At 46.4% G+C, this 24,856-nt stretch overlaps 1 protein-coding gene and 1 pseudogene across 6 annotated transcripts in view; both read right to left on the bottom strand.

Moving 5' to 3' along the window:
• TBCE (tubulin folding cofactor E) overlaps positions 1-24,856 on the bottom strand; it is a 689,063-nt gene that overhangs the window by 428,431 nt on the left and 235,776 nt on the right. For 5 of the 6 annotated variants that reach the window (XR_012243941.1, XM_073627582.1, XM_073627581.1 and 2 more), the window contains one exon: positions 4,535-4,634. The exons of the other annotated variant lie outside the window; for it this stretch is intronic. Coding sequence is in view for 4 of the 5 variants with exons in the window: in XM_073627582.1 (XP_073483683.1) it covers positions 4,535-4,634 (100 nt within the window). In the remaining variant the exon portion in view is untranslated. The remainder of the gene's footprint in view (positions 1-4,534; positions 4,635-24,856) is intronic. 6 annotated transcript variants of the gene reach the window in all.
• On the bottom strand, positions 10,461-10,579 carry LOC141141888 (5S ribosomal RNA; annotated as a pseudogene).

The following is a 24,856-nucleotide window of genomic DNA, read 5'->3' as shown; positions in this document are numbered from 1 at the left end:
GTTGGTGTAATGCATACACTTACTGGTTAGCAGGTTCAGATGGGGTGGCGATGTCTATCAAGGGTTGTGATGTCCTGGGATGTGCTGGTGTAGAGGTGCAGGCTTCAGTGGTGGTCCTTAGGCTCAGGGGATGTTGATGAGGGCCAGTAGAAGGAGCTGTGATCCCCGAGCGTGTAGCCTGTACTATCTCTAATCTGTGTCTGGATGTTTTCTGTGCACCGCTGACGTCACTTCCGCTTCCGCGTTCCAGGGTGGTTAGCGTGGAGCTTCCACACATTGGACACCGCTGTATAGCCTTTTTTTAACCAGGACCTAACATGCCCTGAGCCGAAGGACCGCCACTGAAGCCTGCACCTCTACACCAGCACATCCCAGGACATCACAACCTTTGATAGACATCGCCACCCCATCTGAACCTGCTAACCAGTAAGTGTATGCATTACACCAACACCATATGACACTGTCGGCAGAGTTGGCGCCTCCACAACCCCCCTCCTTCTCATTGAGACACCTATGTGTGCATGGACACAGAGGGATGCCTCTATGTCAACCGCCAGTAAAACAAGTGTTTTTTAGCTGCAGTGTGCATGAGGCCTAACAAATAATAGCACCCAAGTGCATTGCGCATTTTGATGGATTTCTGAGAATGCAGGCAGAAACGTGCAATTCATGTACGGGTATGAATGCAGCTGAAAGACTGGGGACTAAATGTTAACCTGAAGATCCACCTCACAATGTGAGGGAAGGAATGCAGGTTCACACAACTACCCCAATAGACAGCCCCCTATCAGATTCAACAATGGCTGGCTTGTTCTGAATCTAATTCTAAAGAAAAAATTGCGCTAGGTGAGCAAGTAATTGAGTGATAAATAAGTGAAACAATATGTAAAAGGTATCCTGCAGCTGAACACTATAACCCTGATAGGGGGCACAGGTAAACATATATAGAAAGAAGTGCAGCTCTGGATAAATATATTGTGACAAACTTAATTGTGAATATTTACAAAAATTGCAAATAAAATAGATATAAATGCGTGAGCAAAAAATTGATTAAAATTTTATCAAAAAAATGATGTTAAAAAATAAAAATTCAAAAATTCAAAATCCTAGTGTCCATATATTGTTATACAATGTGAAGTGATGAAATAGTGACTAGACTACAAAGGTATATATGTGACTTCCACCGCGATATACACCCATCACCTTGAGAAGACTAAAGGCTTACCAGAAAGCCCTTTTAAAAGGCATGATGACACCAACACTGAAAACCTTGGGTGCTTCCTCCAGCAGGCAAACCTCATCCGTCATAGAAAGGATATCTCCCTCACAGATGTCCGAGTAACGCTCCAAAGTGCTCACCTCCAAGATAGTGGGTACGCAACAGCAGAGTGTTCACTTCATATAGACCATGTATATCCACTGATTATAGACAATCACCTGCTTTAGCCTCAGACGTGCCTCATCAGAGGTACTTTAGAAACACAATGATCACAGTGACAAAAGGGCAAACTATCACAGAGTATATCAGATTTTGTCAAAGCAGTAGAAAAGTATTTGGGAAAACTTCAGTCAGGAGTCATCAGTGTGAAGCCATATTCTGAGCAGCATGTTTTTTTGGAAAACATGCTGCTCAGAATATGGCTTCACACTGATGACTCCTGACTGAAGTTTTCCCAAATACTTTTCTACTGCTTTGACAAAATCTGATATACTCCACAACAAAGTGTGGCGTGCAGATTGCCCCAACAGTATAAAGACAGAAGGGCTGAAAGCACCAATGGTGATAGTGGAGAGGGTTCTTCTCCAGTGATAGTATGCCCTTTTGTCACTGTGATCATTGTGTTTCTAAAGTACCTCTGATGAGGCACCTCTGAGGCTAAAGCAGGTGATTGTCTATAACCAGTGGATATACATGGTCTATATGGAGTGAACACTCTGCTGAAGCGTACCCACTATCTTGGAGGTGAGCACTTTGGAGTGTTACTCGGACATGTGTGAGGGAGATATCCTTTCTATGACGGATGAGGTTTGCCTTGCTGGAGGAAGCACCCAAGGTTTTCAGTGTTGGTGTCATTATGACTTTTAAAAGGGCTTTCTGGTAAGCCTTTAGTCTTTTCAAGGTGACGGGTGTATATAGCGGTGGAAGTCACATATATACCTTTGTAGCGAAGTCACTATTTCATCACTTCACATTGTGTAACAATATATGGACACTAGGATTTAGAATTTTTTTATTTTTTTATTTTTTCACATCATTTTTTTGATAAAATTTTAATCAATTTTTTGATCACACATTTATATCCATTTTATTTGCAATTTTTGTAAATATTCACAATTAAGTTTGTCACGATATATTTATCCGGCGCTGCACTTCTTTCTGTATTTGTTCTGAATCTACTGTTGAACGGGTGGGAGTGCATTGTAACTCTTGCGGTCAGAGTTAGAGTAGACTTTGACAGCAAAGTAGTTAGTAGCTGAGGCACTCAACTAATCCATTTACAAATATCTAGTGTCTCTATATACATATCTCCACCTCTAAGATGCTCTGACAGGAGCAATATCCAACATGAATTTTAATTGATGGTTTAGAGATTAAGTGAGACCATATAAAGACTGTACTGTAATAGTATGCACTATTATATTCCTCCACCAACCAAAGGTATCCTGAAATTAGTTTCAAACTGAAACACAAAGGTCCACCTGAAAAGAAGAGTATACTGTGGGAAGCTGACAATCTCCAATTTGGCAAGGCTTTTTTGGGCGACTGTCTGCATTAAATGCTGATATTCAAATATAGTCACAGTCTGTTAAAGCATGGTATGCTCAATATGTAGTTAAAGCGGAGGTTCACACAAAAATTGAACCTCCGCTTTTCGGAACCCTCCCCCCTCCGGTGTCACATTTGGCACCTTTCAGGGGGGTGCAGATACATGTCTAATACAGGTATTTGCACCCACTTCCGGCATAGACTCCTGCGGGAGTCTATGCCTCTTCCCGTCCCCACCGCGCTGTCTGCTGGGACAAACATGGGTCCCAGAGACAGCGGGGACCAGTTAGGAAGCACAGCGCGACTCGCGCATGTGCAGTAGGGAACCAGGAAGTGAAGCCGCAGCGCTTCACTTCCTGAATCCCTTACAGAGAATGGCGGCAGCAGCACCTGAGGACCGATTCGGTCTCGGGTGCCGACATCGCTGGACCCTGGGACAGGTAAGTGTCCTTATTTTAAAAGCCAGAAGCTGCAGTATTTGTAGCTGCTGACTTTTACATTTTTTTTTCGCGGGACTCCCTCTTTAAGCAATCGTTGATGAGAAGAATGTTGAGTATTGGGCACAAGCAGCTCATGATCTTGCCAGCTGCCTATACACCTGCAAATAAAGTGTTTCACAAATGCCAAAAGTATAGATTTACATCCATTGTTCTTGTACAGTTATAGTGTATGCTGTATTGAGGAATTCATGTTTTGGTGCATTGGTTTCAGCCAAATCACAGGAGAACTGGGTCTAATCAGGCGAAGCAACTGCTACAGCTCTAGACCAGGAAGAAGGCCTGCAGTGAATTCACAGTATGTAAGGTGTTCTTCAGATACTTGCAACAGAGCTCAGTGACTGTAGGAGGAACTTAGGTTTGCCACTGCAGGAACATGGCTGCTACAGGGATGTCCCAATAAGATCAACAATTGGGAAAACCTGCAGCTGGTGACTAAATGGTGAGAGTTCCAAAATCGAAAGGCCAGCCTAGATCTGCCAGCAGCTACATGTTGTAAGAGATGTCCAAGATGTCCATGTTCGAAAGGACACTAAGCTAAACTAAGCAAGGTTGGTGTAAGAGGGGTTGTAATCTCAGGGTCTGTCCCCCATTTTTTGTTCCTATTGTTGAATCTTTCTGCAGGATGCAAAACTGCTGTGCCCCTCCATGGTAGAGATAGAAAAAGTGTGACAGACTCACCCGGGACAGAGGCTTTTGGAGGGGACTTGCCTACTGACTATGGGCCCTGGCTTTCAAGGGAACACTACTCTTTTGGAGGTGGGTGCCTGAGGGAGCCTTGGAGTGATCTTGTTTCTGATTTGGGAGTCTAGGCCCGGGATCCATGTTAAAGGCCTAGATGGCACATTACCAATCATGACTGCTCAACACTGGGAATTTGTCGGCTAGTCTTGTATGGTCAGCTATAATATCTGGTATCTATGTTCAGACTGGAGGAAGCAGTATACTGATGGAAGCACCAAAGCTGGGTGCTGGAACAGTTCCCTCACAGAGAGCTTTAGCCCACTTGACCATTCACAAACAAACCCCAAACACATTACTCATTTTGCTGATTTACTGGTTTGTAAGGTGAAGCTGTGCAGGTGGAATGAGTTTAGTACAAAACCTTCATATCACTAGAGCAAAAAATGCCTCGCTGGTCCCTACTAACCATGCAGAACTCCTATATGAAACTTCTCACTCTTAATAAAATATTAACACACAAACTAATTTTCAGCACATGTCCTTCAGAACATGTTTCTCTAAGCAGGTAAAAAAAAAAAAACCATACCTGAGATCAAGGGTATTCAGTTTCTTGAGCTGACAGGCAATGTCTGCTACATTTTCCCATGAAGCCAGAAGATTTTTTGACAAATTTAACACAGAAATATCTGATAGTTAATAAGTTAAGAAAAACAGCCAATAAATAAATAAAGTAATATGTAAAAAACTAAATGATACAAAACAGATTTCAAAAAGCCACGATAAGAGATATGCACTTAATAATGAGGTTAAAGTGCTTCTAAAGGCTAAACATGTTTTATCTCAAAAGAGAAGTATGGGGTTCGGGGTTTTTGCAGATTTATACTTGCCTAGGTGGATGCAGCATTGGTCCCATGCTGCATCTGTCCCCCTCCGGACTTCAGTCGCTAAAAACGGGTCACAGAAGTGCAGAAAGAACTGCACTCCTGTGAGCCACAGGAGAGGTACAGCCAAATGAGCTTTGGCTGTACTTCTTCTTTAATGCAAATCCATTGCACAGTGCAATTACATATAAACGTGTTTGTAATTTTATTTTTGTTTGAGTTTACAATCACTTTAAGTAGGAACAATAGATAAAGATTTTTTACTTCTCAGTAAAATCTATTTCTTGAAGTACAGTATGGGACACAGGATCCTTAGTCCTTAACCATGGGTCAAATGCTGCAGAAACATCTCCAACTCCCAGCTAGCCTCAGTATTGTAGCAAGCAAGAGAGGTCAAAAGAACAGAGGAGTAGGATCTGTATCCTGTACTGTACTTCAAGAATCATATTTTACTGGTAAATCAAAAATCCAGTTTTCTTATTAGTACAATACAAGACACGGGGTCTTTAGCCTTTAAGCATAGGACATCCAAAACCATTCAAACAGAATGGCTGGGCAACAAGAAAACAAACACCAACAGGTCCACATACTGTAATAAATACTGTAGGTGCTCTAATTGGTGAGCTGATTTCAGCGATGTTTTCTGAGGGTTGAGGATCCACCCAAAGCTCTGCAGAGTCTGTACTGTCCACTGCCTTACAGTAATAGAGTGAACCTTTAGCAGGAGAATGTCCAGGCAACTCAAAAGTGTATTCCCTGTGAATGATGCAGACCTAAGACTGGGACAAGCACTTTGGTGAAAGCCCAGGGGACCATATACAGGCAAAAGGGAAAGGCCACAATTTGGTTGTAGAGTTGATGAAGAGGGAAAATGGGAATATGCATGTATGCATTCTATCCTGGATTTCTACTGAAACCATAAAATCCCCCAGAAGGTGGAAGGTAATAACTGACCTGGCCAATACTATGCAGAACTTTTAAACATGCAGGAATAAGAAATTTCAGTTCCAGAATGGGTTGAACCCCCTCCATTTGGCTTTGGAACAGTAGATAAGCTTGAGTAGAAACCTTGAAAATGCTCCTCACTCAGGACTGTGGCAACATCCCCCTGCAAGAGGAACCACTGAACAGCAGTAAGAAGATTCATCTGTCTCTGCGGGCAGAGTAGCAAATCTGAAAGCAAGAAGCTGGGAGGAGGCAGAGTTGGAAATCTAGTTTGTAGCCCCTGGAAATGACACATTGGGCTCATATATGAGGGGAGGAAGAGGAATTTGAGCCAAATTTGGCTGACTTGGAGAACCACGTCTTCCAACTAAAGTTCGTTCCAGACTTTGGATCGGAGCTGGAGATTTGAAAGGAACATAAGGAACTTGTCCTAGCCTCATGAGAAGAAGGACCTTCTTTTTCAGAGGAAAAGAGAACCTTTACAATCTGTAATTTCTTTATCCAAGGAGGGACCAGACAGGCATTCTCCTTGAAAGAGTAGATGCTCTAGGTGTTTCTTGCACAGGAGTTCTGCTGACCAGCATTTGAGTCAAAGAATTCTCTGCAGATGAATGGAGAGAAAGCTCATCCTGGCTCAAGCCAATGATGCAGTAGTGAATGGTAAAAGCTCCAGCTGTTGGTGTATAGAAGGATGCATTTAGAGCTAGAGTCTCAGGCCATGCGCTTAGTTCAGACAGCAATGGTTTGGCAAACAACCATTAGAAGCAATCACATGTTGCATGGCGGGGTCTGTCAAGGTAAAACAGGCCTAAAGAGGGTCTTTAATCTTTCATTTACTGGGTCATTGAACACAAGATTATCCTCTCCAAGATTGTAAGCGTCTTGTTGAAACAATAGATGGTAGGGTCCAATACAGGGACCGTCCATTTTTCCATTAAGCTCTCCTCAATAGGATATTGCTGAGCAAAACATTTTGGAGGAGCAAATAATAGGATTCTTTATAACAGCTTACCTGTTAAATCCTTTTCTTTTGAAGTACATCACAGGACACAGAGCCGTAGTAATTACTATGTGGGTTATAGTCCACCTTCAGGTGCTGGACACTGGCACACCCTAAACAGGAAGTTGCCTCCCTATATAACCCCTCCCACTACTGAGAGTATCTCAGTTTTGTAGCAAAGCAATACACGTGTATACCAGAAAGAGGGGTGGGACCTCTGTGTCCCGTGTTGTACTTCAAAAGAAAAGGATTTTACAGGTAAGCTGTTATAAAAATCCTATTTTCTTTAATCGTACATCATGGGACACAGAGCCATAGTAATTACTATATGGGATGTCCCAGAGCAATGCCAACTGAGGGGAGGGAGACACAACAGAATTAGGGCAACATGAGACTAGAGGAGTTATACTGCTGCCTGCAGCACACTACGCCCAAAGGCGATATCCTCATGCCTTTTTACATCCACCCGATAGAACCTGGTAAATGTATGGATTGAAGACCAAGTTGCGGCCTTGCAAATTTGAGCCATGGAGGCTTAGTGATGCACTGCCCACGGAGCACTAACAGCTCTAGAGGAGCGCGCTTTGATTTGAGAGGGTGGAATCCACCTCTTGAAACCATAAGCTTGAACGATTACTTGTTGAATACATTTTAGAAATAGTAGATTTTGATGCTGCCTGTCCTCTTTTAGGACCTTCAGGCAACACGAACAAAACATCCGTTTTTCGAATCTGAGTAGTCGCCTTTAAGTAGACTTTGACTGCTCTCACCACATCAAGAAAATGTGGTGATTCTTCCATATAACAAGGTTCTGGAAAAAAAATGAAGGTAGAACAATATCCTGGTTTAGATAAAAACCTGCTACTACCTTTGGTAAAAAGTTAGGATGAGGACGCAATACCACCTTATCCTTGAAAACAATAATAATATGGCTCTTTACAAGAAAGAGCAGCCAATTCTGATACCCTTCTTGCAGCAGATTGTTTCCTTGTCAAAAAAGACCAAGGGAAAATGTCGTATCGGCCCAAAAAAGGGCTGTTTTGTAATGCCGACAAAACTAACTTCAAGTCCCAAGGGTTCAGGGGTGACCTAACCGGAGATTAAGCCGTGTTACCCCTGAATAAAGTTACCAACCAAACAATGTGAAGCAAGTGGTCATTGAAATAATACCGATAAGGCCGAGACCTGTCCATAGAAAGCACTCAAGGCCAGCTTTATTTCTCCCCCCATCTGCAGAAAGTCAAGGATTCTATCTTTGACCTATTTCCTGGGATGCAACCCCTGGTTTTACACCAGGAGACATATGCTTCCCAGACTCCATAATATATAATTATGGAGGCAGGCTCCCTTGCATTAACCAAGGTAGAAACCACTGAACCTGACAGCCCATGCTTCTTCTGAGTGTGGGTCTCAATAGCCAAACCATTAAATTTTGTGTTTATAAAGTAGGATGGAATGCCGGACCTTGCGAGAGGTCTGGCCGTGGCGGTAGGGTCCATGGGTCCCCTACCGACATCTTTACGATCTGCATACCAAGATTTCCTGGACCCCGCTGGGGCCACAAGAATTCTGACATCCCTTCCTGCTTGATCCTGCGAAGAAGACATGGACGCAGGCAGAATAGGAGGGAATGCATGAATCAGTGAGAACCAATTCCACGGAAATAGCAAAGCATCTGTTCCGCATGCTAGCGGATCCTTTGTTCTTGATACAAAGTTGTTGATTTCTTTGTTGAACCTGGACGCAAACAGATCTACGTCTGGGATCCCCCATCTTTGACATATTGAAAGGAAGATATCGGGGCGAAGGAACCATTCTCCCGGGAACAACTGCTGGCGACTCAAATAGTTTGTCTGCCAATTTTTTATTCCTAGAATGAAGACTGCCGATAGGCAAAGTACCGTATTTATCGGCGTATAACACGCGCCGACGTATAACACGCACCCCAAGTTTAGGAGGGAATTTTAAGGGAAAAAACCTTACATTTAAATGCCCATCAATGCAGCCTCATCAGTGTTCATCTGCAGCCTTGTTAGTGCAGCTTTGCCCCAGTGTCCAGTGCAGCCTTGTCAGTGCAGCTTTGCCCCAGTGCAGCCTTGTCAGTGCAGCTTTGCCCCAGTGCAGCCTTGTCAGTGCAGCTTTGCCCCAGTGCAGAATTGTCAGTGCAGCCTTGCTCCAGTGCAGCCTTGTCCCCAGTGGTCACAGTGCAGCCTTGTCCCCAGTGGTCACAGTGCAGCCTTGTCCCCAGTGGTCAGTGCAGCCTTGTCCCCAGTGGTCAGTGCAGCCTTGTCCCCAGTGGTCAGTGCAGCCTTGTCCCCAGTGGTTAGTGCAGCCTTGTCCCCAGTGGTCAGTGCAGCCTTGTCTCCAGTGGTCAGTGCAGCCTTGTTCCCAGTGGTTAGTGCAGCCTTGTCTCCAGTGGTCAGTGCAGCCTTGTCCCCAGTGGTCAGTGCAGCCTTGTCCCCAGTGGTCAGTGCAGCCTTGTCCCCAGTGGTTAGTGCAGCCTTGTCCCCAGTGGTCAGTGCAGCCTTGTCTCCAGTGGTCAGTGCAGCCTGGTCTCCAGTGGTCAGTGCAGCCTTGTCCCCAGTGGTCAGTGCAGCCTTGTCTCCAGTGGTCAGTGCAGCCTTGTCCCCAGTGGTCAGTGCAGCCTTGTCTCCAGTGGTCAGTGCAGCCTTGTCTCCAGTGGTCAGTGCAGCCTTGTCCCCAGTGGTCAGTGCAGCCTTGTCCCCAGTGGTCAGTGCAGCCTTGTCCCCAGTGGTCAGTGCAGCCTTGTCCCAAGTGGTCAGTGCAGCCTTGTCCCAAGTGGTCAGTGCAGCCTTGTCCCAAGTGGTCAGTGCAGCCTTGTCTCCAGTGCCACCGACATACACAAGTTTAGTGTGTATTTTTAAATATGGCGCCGCGGAGTTCGGAGGGACTCAGCAGCGCTCGTTCAGCTGAACGAGCGCCGCCGAGAACACAGTGACTGGGCAGAGCCGAGATACACATAGCCGAGGGTTCTCGGCTCTTCTCGGCGCCATTCACAGTCACGCCCAGTCCCTATGATGGACATAACAGAGGTCCAATGGCGGGACTGGGTGGGACTGTGAACGGCGCCGAGAAGAGCCGAGAACCCTCGGCTATGTGTATCTCGGCTCCGCCCAGTCACTGTGTTCTCGGCGGCGCTCGCTCAGCTGAACTCCGCGGCGCCATATTTAAAAATACACGCTATGTGAATGTCGGCGGCGATCGCTCCAATAGATCACAAAAATAGCGGGGATCGGCGTATAACACGCACCCACGATTTTCCCCTGATTTTAAGGGGAAAAAAGTGCGTGTTATACGCCGATAAATACGGTACATTGTTTTCTGCCCAAGAAAGGATATGATTCACCTTTCTCTAGGCCGCACAACTTCTTGTGCCCCCTTGGTGATTAATATAGGCCATTGCTGTGGCGTTGGGCAAGACAATTCTGTAAACTGAATGTTCAGGCCTTCAGGACCAAGTGCTCTGCCTGAATTTCTAGAATGTTAATGGGCAAGGCCCTTTCTGATCTGGGCCACTTCTCTTAGACAGTTGCCTCTTCCAGGACTGCTCCCCAACCCAAAAAAGGTTGGCATATGTTGTTACCATTTCCCAGGTAACTGAAGAAAGGATTTTCCCTTTTGCAGATTTGTGGTTATCGACCATAAACTGAGGCTCCGGCGCACCTAGCCTACAGCACCTGGTATTTCCAGGTGGTCTCCTATCCAGGTACTAACCAGGCCTGACCCTGCTTAGCCTCCAAGATCCGACGAGATTGGGCGCTTTCAGAGTGATGTGGCCGTAGGCTTTAGGATCAGACACATTGGGAATCTAGAGCTTGAACCCTTTGTTCCAAGCCAATAGGATACTGTTTTGCAGCAGTCTCGAATGAAACTGAGCATAAGGAACGGCCTCGAATGAAGCACCCATCTTTCCCAACAACCTCATGCAAAGCTGAATAGAAAAATTAATCTTGCTTCAACCACCTGAATCAGTTCCTTTATGGCGCTGATCTTTGTCTGGGGCAAGAATACCCTTTTCTGGGTATATCTATGATCATACCCAAGTATTTTAGCCTTCTTCATGGTTTTTAAAGAAGATTTCTTCTAGGTTCAGAATCTGACCTAGATATTCCAGGTACAGGGGGTCCCCTACTTACAAACATCCGACTTACAAACGACTCCTACTTACAAACGGAGGGAGACAACAGGAAGTGAGAGCAAATCTACCCCTAGGAAGGGAAATTCACTCCTGTAAGAGCTATTATGGGGAAAAGGTACCTCCACTGATGCTTTATCACCAAGGCTTGTTTCCACAACAACCCAAAATTTTCAAAATCCAATTGTCATTGGGACAGAAAGGGAGGTAATATCTTCTGAACAGGGGCACACACAGCAAAACAAATGTTACAGGGGTGTTAACCCTTCCCTATGCTATCCAAAAAGCTTAAAAATAGTTTTTTTGGCTGGAGCTACACTTAAAAAATGTACCTGTTCCGACTTACAAACAGATTCAACTTAAGAACAAACCTACAGTCCCTAACATGTTTGTAACCCGGGGACCCCCTGTAGTTGAATGTGGTGACCATGCTTTGGTCTAAGCGGGCTACCGACTGGTCTATGAAGAACAGATCGTCTAGGTAAACCATAATTGTTATACCTTGGGCCCTTAATCTGGCTAGCAGAGGAGCCAGAACCTTTGTAAACACTCATGGTGCAGTAGCTAAACCGAAAAACAGAGCTGCACACTGAAAATGAAGACTTTCCACCTTGAAAAGTAGAAATTACTAGTGAGCAAAGAAATAGGCATATGGAGGTATGCCTCTTTGATGACGATTGACGCCAGAAGTTCTCCTCCTTGTAGAATGGAGATAACTGATTGGATTGACTCCATGTGAAAAAAAAGAGTGGTTATATTCAGGAATTGAATTTCGATTTTTGAAAAAGAGGTTTGGACCAAACCCCAACCTCTGCTCTTACATGGGGACCACCATGATCACTTTTTGCCAAAAGATGATTCAATGCTTGAGAGAAAGACTTCTTTTTCTCTGGATCCTTATTAATGTTTGATCTGAGCAAACGAGACGACGGGAACTCTTAGAACTCCAGTTTGTACCTTGGAGCTATTCAGGAAGTCCCCCATTCGTCTCGACACTCTTCCTGCCACAACCTTGAGAACTGCAGAAGAATTTCCCCTATTCGAACGAGCGGGGGCGCCTCCTCATAAGGAGGCTTCCGTATCTTGTAGGTTTCCTCCCCCAAGACCTCTTTTGTCCCTGGGGTTAACTCTGAGGATTACCTTTTGTACCTGGCGGCGGAAGCCATCATGACTGCCTGGAGGCTGATGCCCCTGGCACAGGAGAAGGAACTTTAAAAATGAAAATACATTTACTCCTTTTCTTGAATGGCAAAAGGGGTACTTTTTCCACTAGAATTTCTTTGGCTGTATTATCCAAAACATTCCCAAATAGCTGGGCGCTTAGCGAAGGGCGCAAGGCCTGAAGGATAGAAACTCTCATAGCAACTATTAAAAAACAGATAGCTGCCAGATCCTGGGCCTGCTAAGCAGGATAACCTTGAACACCTGTTTAAACTGGTCTCTCAATGATTAACCAATTACCGTCAGTGCAGGCTGAGATACTCAATCTGTCAGAGAAAAAAAGTGTTTTGTTTTTTTTTAATATTCCAACTTTTTATCTGTTGCATGCTAAAGCATTTGAGCATTGTCTGCCGGACAAGTCAAACTCTTATTCACAGAGGATATAGCAGCGTTATTTGCTGGTATACCCTACTTAGTGAATTTTTTTTTCCACCATAGGATAAAGTGTGAAAACCTTTTAAGAGGGAAAATAATGCTTATCTGGGTGATCCACTCAAAACAAAAAAGCTTTTCCAGCAATGAATGGACAGGAAAAACCATGCACAGCTTAAGGAGGCTTTAGCGAACCTCAACACTCAGTTAAGGGTAAATAAATGTGGAGCGGACCATTCAGCAAGAAATTGCACCATCAATCTCACAGATTGTGAACGTTGATACTCCCGCATTTGACATATCAGAAGAGGAGTCGTCATTTTACCACGGTCCCCTGAGGGAATTCATTTTCTCCTGCCCCTAGTTCCTCAGTTTGAGGGTCCTGGGTAATGGAAAAGAACCTGTCGCATTTTGTCCCACACTGAGATGCGATTAAAGCTGCTAATCTATTTTTTTTTCCAATCTTATCCTGGCGAGGAAAAAAGATCTTTTTAACAACATAAACAGGAACTGCAGAGTTGAAAACAATTGCAAACATTTCATGGCCCCGATGCTCACTCTGACCAGCCACCCCCTCACAGGGGAGGATACCATTTGTAGAGATGAGTAGGCTTCCCAGAGCTTGAGGGAGACCCTTCTGGCTCCTTTTTGGGGGTGTTTTAACCCCCTCTTCTGACCATAGCCCAATGCACAAAGCAGAGGTACTACCAGAAAAAATCGCATCCACTGCTTGAGCAATAGTCAGCCACTGCCGCTGCTATTAATGCTCAGCCTCATGCAAATAGTAAATGTGTCAATAGGAAATGCCTGTGTCACCAACCTCTCCCTCTTTGCTCTCGTGTCCGACAATTTTTGCAGCCAGCACAAATGGAGTTTAAACAACACACTCCCATGCCGGCGTTGGAGGACGCCAATGCCGTGCTAAGCCCCGCCCCCCTCCATTGCATTGCGCCCCCCCTTTCTCTTCCAAAAAAAAATAAAAATTTCCCGCGCAAGCCTGGGCCTCCGATCCAATGGAATCTGCTTGTGTGTGAGGGAGGGATGGCGTGGAGGGGACCTGAAAACCGCCGCCGTGTAGGGGCTTTGAAAGAAAACGGCATCGCCAATCGTTTTTTTTTATTATTTATTTATTTTTATTAGCTCTCCCTCAACCTCGTGAAGAGGGGGAGAGTTCAGCCCAGGTGGGAGGTGTCTGATGGAAGCAAACCCCCAAACTTACCGGAGGTCTGCCTGCTAGCCAGAGGAAAAAGTCTGCTGCTTCTGTGACAGAGCGTGATCTCTGAGCAAAGCTTGAGAAGGTACGTGCTCCATACAGCCCCCAGTGGTGACACTTAGGCATGACAACATTTACTTCTAGAGGAGACATTTCATAAGAAAATTTAAAAATTCCTTAGAAAAACTCCACTTACCTTTCCCGCCGCAGGGTTTTCTGTGGTAAAACCAACAGACCCAATCTTCACCCTTCACGGTGGGTTCCGTTAACAAACCTTCAGGAGCTGGGGAACCCACAATCCTGGACCTGTAATAGCACCCCGCCAGTAAAACTTTATGGCCTTAAATACCAAAAGTACTGCATCCCAGGGTCCAGCTCTCTAAAAGAGAAGTATTTACAAGCAAAACCTTGTTTCTTCGGCTACCATTCAATTCGGCCTAAAAGACACTCTGAATGGATCCGGCTGCATAGCTGGCCCCAGCAAGGATTGCTCCAGTGGAGCTCATCTTCACTTGTGACCAACACCTTAGACACTGGCGAAAAAACTGAGATACTCCCAGTAGTGGGAGGGGTTATATTAGGGAGGCAACTTCATGTTTAAGGTGTGCCAGTGTCCAGCACCTGAAGGTGGACTATAACCCATATAGTAATTACTATGGCTCTGTATCCCGTGATGTACGATTAAAGAAATCAGCTTTTCAGAGTGGAGTCAGTCATATAGGACAAGCACTAAGAGCAAGTGGACTTGAAAGGTCCTAGCAGGCATGGATAATTGTAGGGTACCCATGCAGGAGACCTTGGGGTGAGCAAACTTAAGCTGCTCTAATGCTAAACAAGAATGAACAGCATCAATAAGGGTATCAGTAAAGAAACTCATCCTGATCTTGATTCTCAGAAGGGGAATAGGGACCTTATTACTCAATGTGTCTGCAGCCAAGGTACAGTCAAAGATTTACCCAGGAGGGGGGAACTGCTTGTGACCCATTCTCTATGGTGTCTAAAAGGACCAAAATTCTGCTCATAAAATCAGACAATAGGGCAGCAAATTTCTCTCTAAATAAGCAAACCAAAGGCTGAGCGGCTTGAAGGACCATCAGGTTGTACCCAGAGGATGGAAGGGAATCAGACTGGGGGCAACTATCCAAACAGAGGGCACTACGGGCCTGTGGAAATAGGTTATCTTGACATCTGGTCTCTTTTTACATATTCCCCCAAAACTAAAACTATGCGCCCGGAGTCAGATGGTTAGCAAAACCATCTGACTCCTTACCCCTGTTTGCTATGTGTGCTGCAAACGTCCTCACTGCTTCTTTTGCTGTGGAGAGGGTAGGGTTTAGTACTAAGCACTCTAGACTGCTGCACTCCAGTAGACATCCAGGGATCGCTGTGCAATCCCTAAGACGGAGCTGGTGCCAAACAGAAAAAAGAATGCCCAGGGAAGGAAAAAGGCACATACATGCCCAGTGAAATGGAACAAAAACACACACTCTCAGTAGCTTTAGATGTGCGCCAGACTAAGGACTGGAATATACCACACTGCAACATACCATTGAAAATTTTGAAGTCTGCACTCCTTGGTGAGCAAAGCATAGAAGCGCCATCACCCTGGGCAGATTTAAGGGGTGCAAGCCCTGAACTTACAGTGGCAGATGTCTTTACACTCCACCGAGAATTCAAGCGATGAAGCCCCTCCATAGGAAAGAGGTACGCTTCTTTCAGTAGTCCAAAACCAAGGCACTAGCAAAAAAAACTAAAGCTAAGCTAAGAGTAGGAGGGGTTATTAAAGGCATGTCCCTGAAGCTTTCTTTTTGCCAAAATTCAGTCAATTAATGGTGGCTGCTTATAACTGATGGTTAAAGATCCTATGCCCTGTACTGTATTTACATAGAAAAAAATGAGTTTTTTCTAATAAAAAAATAGGATTTTTTGGGGTGGCGTGGCCTGACCTGACATGGAGATGGATGCCTAATTCCCGAGCTCCTGCCGCCACAGGAATAAGCTGACTAACTTTAGAGGAATTCAGACCCCACACAACTCTCATACTATGGGCACTGCCTCCCGGAATTCTTCGGCATCCCGATCTCACTCCCCCCGGGAATTAAATGGGGGATTAAGCCAAAATATCCCGGAGATGTTCCGCTCTCATAGAGGGAACATGGCGGCCTCCCACCACAGAGCGACTCACATACAGACCCTGCCTTCGCCTCCGACGATACACACGCTGCCTCCACAGTCTGACTCCCAGATTCACGGTACCGGTATCGAACTTTCCCCACAACCGCATCTCAATATGCAGGACCTGAGGACAATTGCGGATGACATAAAGGATACCCTATCTGCCGCCATATCGGAGCTCAGACTGGATAAACGCTCCCTGACTGACAGAGTCCTCATCGTTGAAAAGGCCACAGATCGCCATGATTCATTCATATGCAAAGCCGCCACCCGACTTGACTCCCATACACTACAGATGAGGGACATGCAGCGACATTTAGAAGACCTCGATAACAGAGGCCAACGCCACAACCTCCGGATCAGAGGTCTGCCGGAGACGATCGAGGGTGACAATATGCCCCACGCTGTGAATAGCCTATTCAACAATCTACTCGGCAGACCTCTACAAACACCGATAGCATTGGAAAGAATCCATAGGGCCCTGAGACCCAAGGGCAGAGAGACAGACCCACCAAGAGACATCATCTGCTGCATCATTGATTATAAGATCAAAGAAGAGATACTCCGACAGGCGAGGGGCAGAACACAGATTTTACACGAAGGGCATATTGTTCAGATATACCAAGATCTGTCTGGAATTACTCTGCAGCATCGTCGGGACCTAAAACCCCTGGTTGACACCCTCCGATCAAAAGGTATCCAGTACAAGTGGAAATATCCTTTTTGCCTATCAACCTCCACGATGGGTCGCACGGCCCTCCTGAAAGTGCCAGAAGACCTGCCGCACTGCTGCAGCGTCATGGGTATTCCACTTGCTCATGTACCGAACTGGTACGCTGAATTCCGCCACACTGTTGCCAGGAAAGCAGCTCCTCAGGAAGAACCGATGGAGGCCCAAGAATCAGGAGAAGATCACCGTCGGCCCCTCGGCACCCCATCGGCCCTCGTCCTGGATATCCAGATGTTAACCCTACAGATTCCCCACGCTCCAGAAGGGTCCGTAGGGACCGTTAACCTATTTCAAATACCCAATGTAGTGGGCTCACTCGTTCCTGATTGAACTTGTCTGACCTGTATTCACTTTGTCCCTGACAGTTTATGGTTTTTGTGTTCACTTTGTTTTCCCGTTTATTCGTTTCACAAGGGCCAACGAACCTGATTATCTACTGTTTCGGCACTTAATACAGGCTCTCAACTCCCCTCTCACAGATCCTTCAACTGCCCTACTTTTGACAGTAAGCCTCCCCGCCCACTCTCACCTCTGCCTGGCAACATCCCTCCACAGCGGACACTACAAGTCCCATAACGCACCACGACACAGAAGCCGCCCTCCTCAGCACTTCCTGCATACTCCGTCCCGCCTCCTTCTGAGTCGATGACTACAACTCAACATGCTTCATAGACTGCGGAATTACAATACCTTCCTACATGTGACATGGGCTTCCTCTCGCAGGCCGCTTCCCTTACCGTCATATATGGACCATTTTATTGGGACAGCACCTGAACTCAGGACTAGCATTGTCATGCATGGGTTCCTTGGGCACAGCTCGCCTCAATTGGCCGGCTCCTAAACCGAACTCTAGATCCTGGTTGGACCCTCCTCGATCTAACGCTGCTCTTTGGGCCGACTCATTAACATCTAACTGAGCAACGGGACATATCTCACTGTTTCCTCCTACTACTGCAGAGCTGAACAGAATCCTGGGCCATAAGCCCTCAGGTTCACCATCTGATCAGACCGCAAGTATATTTGTAATGCTAATCTACACCTAAGGATCTGACTTCGTATGCTCAATCATTTCAGTTCATTTCTAGATTGTTTATAATATGGTTTAATTTCGTTTTTCTGACTTGGGCTCCCTGCTTGACTCAGCTGCTTATGGCCTTCTGATGCTCCCCCCGAATCGAAGGCACCGGCTATAATGGATGCTTTCACACAGGCACGGCTCTGAGTTTGGCTGTGGGTCCCAGCTCAGCACTTAAGTACTCCCTTATCAGGGCTTATTTGTTGTTATAACTCGCCTACCTATAATATTGGTGGCAATCTTATATTACTTATACTGTTTACTTATAGTATGATTTTTCTTGTACATACTTCTCCAAGACAATACTGAATGAACCTGTGGCGGCAGACTGCTTTTTTTATATACACAGTCCTCCTCCACCGTTTTGGTTCTAGGTCAACCCCCTCACGGTCGCCTTACTTAGTGTGGTCAACGCCTCATAGGTGCCCACCTTGTATGCGCACCGTATCCTACCGATCTAGTGTACATATTGAGGCAAGTGGATACTATTCTCCACACCTAATCGGTAGTTACCTTTGTCCCTCTTGCTCCCTCCCAGCGAACCTCTAACACACTACAATAAACTAGCTCGCCTTCCCCCGTCCAATCCCTTCCTCTCCCCCAGTCACCCCATGGCCAACCCCGTAGACTCCCAACCGCCTCTACGCGATACGCGCCCACCCGCGCAGACACTTACACTTCACTCGATTAACATACGAGGTCTCAACACTCCCGAAAAACGATCAAAACTTCTATATTCCCTACAACGAACAAAAACGCACATATACAGGAGACACATTTCCGATCAGACTCCGTCCCTAAACTACAGAATAACTACTTCCCTACAGTATACCATGCCCCTTACGCAGATCGAAATCCAAAGGTGTCTCCATTCTGATATCCAAAACATTGCCCCCTTCAGGTTACTGAGGTTGCAAAGGACCCACACGGCAGATTCCTCTTCCTCAAGGGAACCCTTCACCAACGACCTATCACCATAGCCAATATATATGCCCCCAATTCTCATCAAGTTTCCTTCTATCGCTCCACCCTTCAACAACTCATAGGCTTTCAATTGGGAACCTTGATTGTCGGCGGCGACTTCAATGTTGCACTGAACCCCTCTATGGACACTTCCAATGGTGCCTCCTCTCTCACCTACAGGGCTCTGCGAGCAATCAAATTGCAATTTACATCATTATTACTCCACGATACATGGCGCACACTCCATCCCAAGGTGAAAGACTTCACCTTCTTCTCTGCCCCACACAGTAAATACTCTAGGATTGACCATTTTTTTCTTTCACAAAACGATCTATCCCACCTCGCAAAAGCCTCAATCGACCCCATGATTCTCTCGGACCACAATCCTATTTCCATGACATTAACCCTGCCAACGACCCAACCCAGATCCACTATTTGGGGGCTTGACAACTCCCTTTTGACTGACCTGGCTAATATACAACAGATAACCACAAGCCTCTCACAGTACTTCACAGAAAACACGTCAGAAGACGTTGACATTACCACCACATGGGCCGCACACAAATGTGTCATCAGAGGTAAACTCATCTCCCTGGCAGCCAACCGCTCTAAAGCTATACAAGCTCGTATCACCGGACTCACTGCACGAATCACTACACTGGAACATGCCCACAAAGTGTCACTAGCTGTCTCCACGTTAACCGAACTTACACAGGCTAGGGAGGAACTTCTCACGGAACTTAATAGAAAAATGAAACGCAAATTTGCCTTATCTCAAAAAATGTACTACGAATTTAGCAACAAAGCAAGTAAATTTCTAGCAAGAGCACTACAAGCCAAGAAAGCCTCATATGTTATTCACAAACTCAAAACACCCACGGGCGACACTATAGCTACCACAGAAGACATCTCTGACCAATTCCTTCGCTACTTCTCTGATTTATACAATCTCCCTCCAACACGCACCACCAAAACTACCCTCCAGCGCACTGCATTTCTATCGGAATTCCTTGATAAATACGGCCCAACTCCAATCACCTCGTCCGAATCTTCGGATCTGGACCGTCCACTCTCAATCGATGAGATCCTCACAGCTCTAAAACAGATGAAACCAGGTAAAAGCCCGGGCCCGGACGGCCTGACGGTTGGTTACTACAAATCTTTCCCGGAAATCCTCCTTCCCAACCTTACCCGAGCATTTAATAATCTCTCTGCCTCTGCCACGACAAATAGAGACATCCTCGAAGCCCATATTACCCTTATCCCCAAACAGGACAAAGATCCAATGATAGTCTCCAATTATCGCCCGATATCTCTAATCAACGTAGACGTAAAACTATATGCTAAGGCACTGGCTAACCGTATCTTACCCCTACTGCCCAAATTAATAGCTCTAGACCAGGTCGGTTTTGTCCCTGGCAGGGAGGCCAGGGATAACACGGTTAAGGCTCTGAATATTCACAACTGGCTTGCCAAAACGTCTACTCAAGGTTTTTTTCTCTCACTGGATGCCGAGAAGGCGTTCGACAGAGTGGTTTGGGACTACATGGAGGCTACACTACGAGTCGTGGGCTTCCCACCCCATATGCTTCGGATGATCATGACCTTGTACTCCTCCCCGACGGCTAGGATCAAGGTCAACGGCCGCCTGTCGAACGCCTTCTCGATTTCTAATGGCACCAGACAGGGATGCCCCCTCTCACCCTTAATTTTTCTATTGACCTTGGAACCCATGCTCTGTAGGTTACGTGATAACCCGGATATCAAGGGCGTTCAAATCCACAATAAACATCACAAACTTGCCGCATACGCGGACGATATCTTACTCTTTCTCACTGAGCCGGTCACCTCTATCCCTAACCTCCTGGCAGACTTTTCTCTATTCAAAAAATTATCCAACCTTCAGATCAACTTTACAAAGTCGAAGGCGCTCAATATCACATTGCCTAACACACTAGTCATGCAATGTAAACTCAACTTCCCCTTCGGCTGGGAATCCCATGCAATAACATACCTGGGCATCAAAATACCAACCAACCTCAGAGACTTGTATGCATGGAATTTTCAACCTGCCTTACAAAACATTCAAGGAGACCTCCAGAAATGGCACCTGGGCTCCTTCTCTTGGATAGGCAGAACCGCCGTTCTGAAAATGAACGTTCTGCCTAGACTCCTCTACCTATTACAAGCGATACCAATTAAACTACCTAAGTCCTTCTTCGTTGCCTATAAACGAATGTGCAGAATCTTCCTTTGGGCAACCAAGACATCTAGATTGAGCTGGGATAGACTGGTCCTCCCCAAGCTGTTGGGGGGATTAGGTATCCCTGATCTCCAAAAATACCATTGGGCGTGTCACTTGACCAGGATTGTGGACTGGCACTTACACCGCTCCGAAAAAGACTGGATCACCATAGAGGGTTCATTTACAAGTACACCACTATCCACCCTACCCTGGATTAACCACAAATCTATCCCTAAACCATATCTAGACCATCCACTCATTGGGGCTACACTACAAATTTTTAGAGTGGCCTGCAAACCACTAGCACTCACGTCCTTCCCGGGTCCCATGACCCCGCTTGACCATAACCCTGACTTCCCCCCAGGCTTAAGGTTATCTGGCCAGACCAACCACACCTACAACTCGCGTGCTCGAGCACATCTCTTCTTTCACCAAGGCGAATTGTTATCCCACTTGTCCCTGATCTCAAAATTTCCAGATTATGACATTCCCCTCTACACCTACCTACAAATCCGACATTTTCTCACGCAAACCAGTCCAGTCTTCAATTGGCACAGAGACTTTACGCCTTTCGAACTGCTCTGTAGCGAAGAGCCCCAGCGCCACTTGATTTCTATCATCTACGCTCTCTTGTTCTCAAATCACAAACTTAAAGATGATGCTATCATTCAACGCTGGGAATCTGAGCTTGCTATTGACCTCTCCACAGTGGAATGGGAACGTATATTAAGCCATACTCACAAGGGACTCACAAGGGCTCCATTAACGTATCCATCCAAGAGAATAGATACAAAATATTCTCGAGATGGTACAGAACACCCGATAAGATCCATCGATTCCACCCATCCGTCCCTCCCACCTGCTGGAGATGCCACTCATCCGAAGGCACCCTCATACATATTTGGTGGGAATGACCCCTCATCCAACCGTTCTGGACTGAGATACAAAGCAAGATCACCCGAATAACCACCTACACCCCCACTTTTGCCCCTGCTCAATACATGCTCCATCATACCCCCATGTCCCCCTCCGCTTACAAAAAATCCCTTACTATACACCTTATCAATGCAGCTAACCTTTGCATTCCTGCACTATGGAGAAACGCAACCCCCCCTACTGTGGAAGACTGGTTCCGACGGGTGGACAGGATTGCAGAAATGGAAAAACTTATTTGCCAAGCTAAAGATACTCCTCTCAAATTTACCGCCACATGGGCCTGTTGGACCCACTTTAGGGAATCGATCGAACAAACTACGCCACTTTTCAGCCCACCTTCGCCCCTAGACGCTCCATAAACGGAACCTAATCCTCCTGTACACCCAGATCCTCCCCCCACTGATCCTCTCCCGTATCCTTCCCCCCCTCCTACGCCCCCAGCGCTAGACTACACCTCCTAAAATACTCATTAGCTTCCTACCTTCCCCCTCCTAAACCAGTCTACCCCCTCGACGACCCAACTAGAGGTTCTCCCTGAAAATTAATGGACACATTTCTGTACTTTTCCCCAGAACAAAATCCCTAACCGCACGGGAACTTATTCATGGACGCTGATATACCGAACATGTATAACCTCCCTACAATCATCTCTAGCCCCCACCCATTCACACCACGGTCCCTTTAGGGGTGAATGGGTCCTGGGCAGACCATCTTGGTATATACCATCCCTTCTTTTAGACACTTTCTCCCTCCACACAACAGACCCTCAAAATACTTTTAAGCTACCCCCATGACTTACTGATTTCTTCTCAACCCAGCTATCAACGACTCCCTTATGCTTAGCTGCTTATAGTCAATTACACCAACCCAAACGGAAGCTTCGGGAGCACCTGGTTTCTATGGTTGGCTTAACCTATCTTGTTCTGTTTTCTTTATTGGCTAATTTATAACATTGAAGTTGTAACATACCTGCTTCCTGCCTATTGTATTGTTGTTATTGTTGTTCTGATAAAACTCAATAAACATTATTTGAAAAAAAAAAAAAAAAATAGGATTTTTGACTTACCGTAAAATCCGTTTCTCTGAGTTCATTGACAGACACAGCGCTTCCTTATTCAAAACCATAGGGTTAAATCGCCCCCTACAGGAGTAGGACACTAGGCAGAAAAAAGACTTGGCTACGCCCATGGGCAGTCCTAGGTGATAAACACCCCCCTCTCTGCTATAGGCCTTCAGTTTTGTCACAAGCAGTGTCAGAAGCATTAAAACTCCATAGAGGGGTGTGTGCTATGTCTGTCAACGAACTCAGAAAAACGGATTTTACGGTAAGTCAAAAATACTATTTTCTCATTCATTCATTGACAGACACAGCGCTTCCTTATTTAGAACCATAGGGATGTCCCAAAGCAGTGCCAAACATCAGGGGTGGGGCAGCCAACAAAAAAACAGGCCAACCAGACAACCTGGAGCTCAATGAGAATAACTGGAGCCCAACCTGAACAGCAAGAAAACCCCTTCATAAGGGAAAAACCCTCTAGACCGCAGCCTGCAGAACCCTGCAGCCAAAAGAGGCATCCGCAGATGCCAGCACATCCACTTAGTAAAATTTTGTGAAAGTGTGCACCGACGACCAGGTGGCCGCCTTGCACACTTGCATCACTGATGCCTGATGACGGAAGGCCCAGGAGGCACTCAGCGCCCGAGTAGAGTGCGCCTTCATCGGGAAGGGAGGAACACGACCCCTGACAGAATAGGCCTGAGTCACCGTCTGTCTGATCCATCTAGAAATGGTCGCTGAGGAAGCAGACAGCCCCTTCTTCGGCCCGTCCGTGATCACAAACAGGGAGTCTGACCTCTGAAAGGACTCAGTGGCCGCCAAATACACCCTGATCGCCTGAACCACATTGAGGGTGTGGAAGACAAATTCCCTTGGATGTTGTGGCCTGGGACACAGGGAAGGCAACATAATGTCTTCATTTAAATGGAAATCAGAAACAACTTTTGGAAGGAACGAAGGACAAGGACAAAGAACCACCTTGTCCTCATGAATCACCAGGCAGGGCGTGCGACAGGATAGCGCCGCCAATTCCGACACTCTGTGAGCAGAAGTGATAGACACCAAGAAGGCCACCTTCTGTGACAGAGTGAGCAGGGGAATTTCTCGAATATTTTCAAACGGAGGCTTCTGTAGAACCGAAAGCACCAGATTCAAGTCCCACGGTGACAAGGGAGATCGCACCGGTGGAACCACATGTCACACCCCCCGAATGAAGGTACGCACCAGGGAATGCAAAGCCAGGGGGCGTTGAAAGAAAACCGCCAAAGCCGACACCTGGCTCTTGATAGTACTCAAGGCCAAATTATTTTCAATGCCCCTCTGAAGAAAAGTCAAAATCCAAGCCACCGAAAAGGAACGTGGGCGAAACCCCACTGACTCACACCAAATGGACGCTTTCCACGTCCGATTATATACCTTCCTGGAAGTAGACTTCCTAGCTTTGAGTAGTGTCGGAATCACCGACACAGGCAAGCCTCTATTCTTCAACACCTGGCTTTCAACAGCCAGGCCGTTAAAGCCAGCGACGGTAAAGCAAGGTGGAATATCGGCCCTTGGGATAGCAGATCCTCCCTGAGAGGCAGTCGCCAGGGGGCGTCTGCAACCAGACGCATCAGGTCGGCGTACCAGGACCGACTAGGCCAGTCCAGGGCCACTAGAATGACCAGAATTCCTTCGGCCTCAATCCTGCATAACAGCCGAGGCAGAAGCTTCGGAGCCACCAGAGCGTCTGAAGCATCCGCCAGAGGGTCCCGAGACCTAGCCACAAACCTCTGAACCTTCCTGTTGACCGGGGATGCCATCAGATCTACCTCTAGAGAGCCCCAACGCAGACATATCTGTTGAAATACCTCCTGATAAAGGGACCAATCCCCTTGTCCACCCCCGGAATGTGGACGGCGGAGATGGCCAGGACAAAACGCTCTGCACACCGGAGAAT

This window comes from Aquarana catesbeiana, linkage group LG04 (genome assembly GCF_042186555.1).
Source record: "Aquarana catesbeiana isolate 2022-GZ linkage group LG04, ASM4218655v1, whole genome shotgun sequence".
Taxonomy (NCBI): Eukaryota; Metazoa; Chordata; class Amphibia; order Anura; family Ranidae; genus Aquarana; species Aquarana catesbeiana.
Note: the sequence above shows the minus strand (reverse complement) of the source record. Positions and strands in the feature narration are given on the sequence as shown.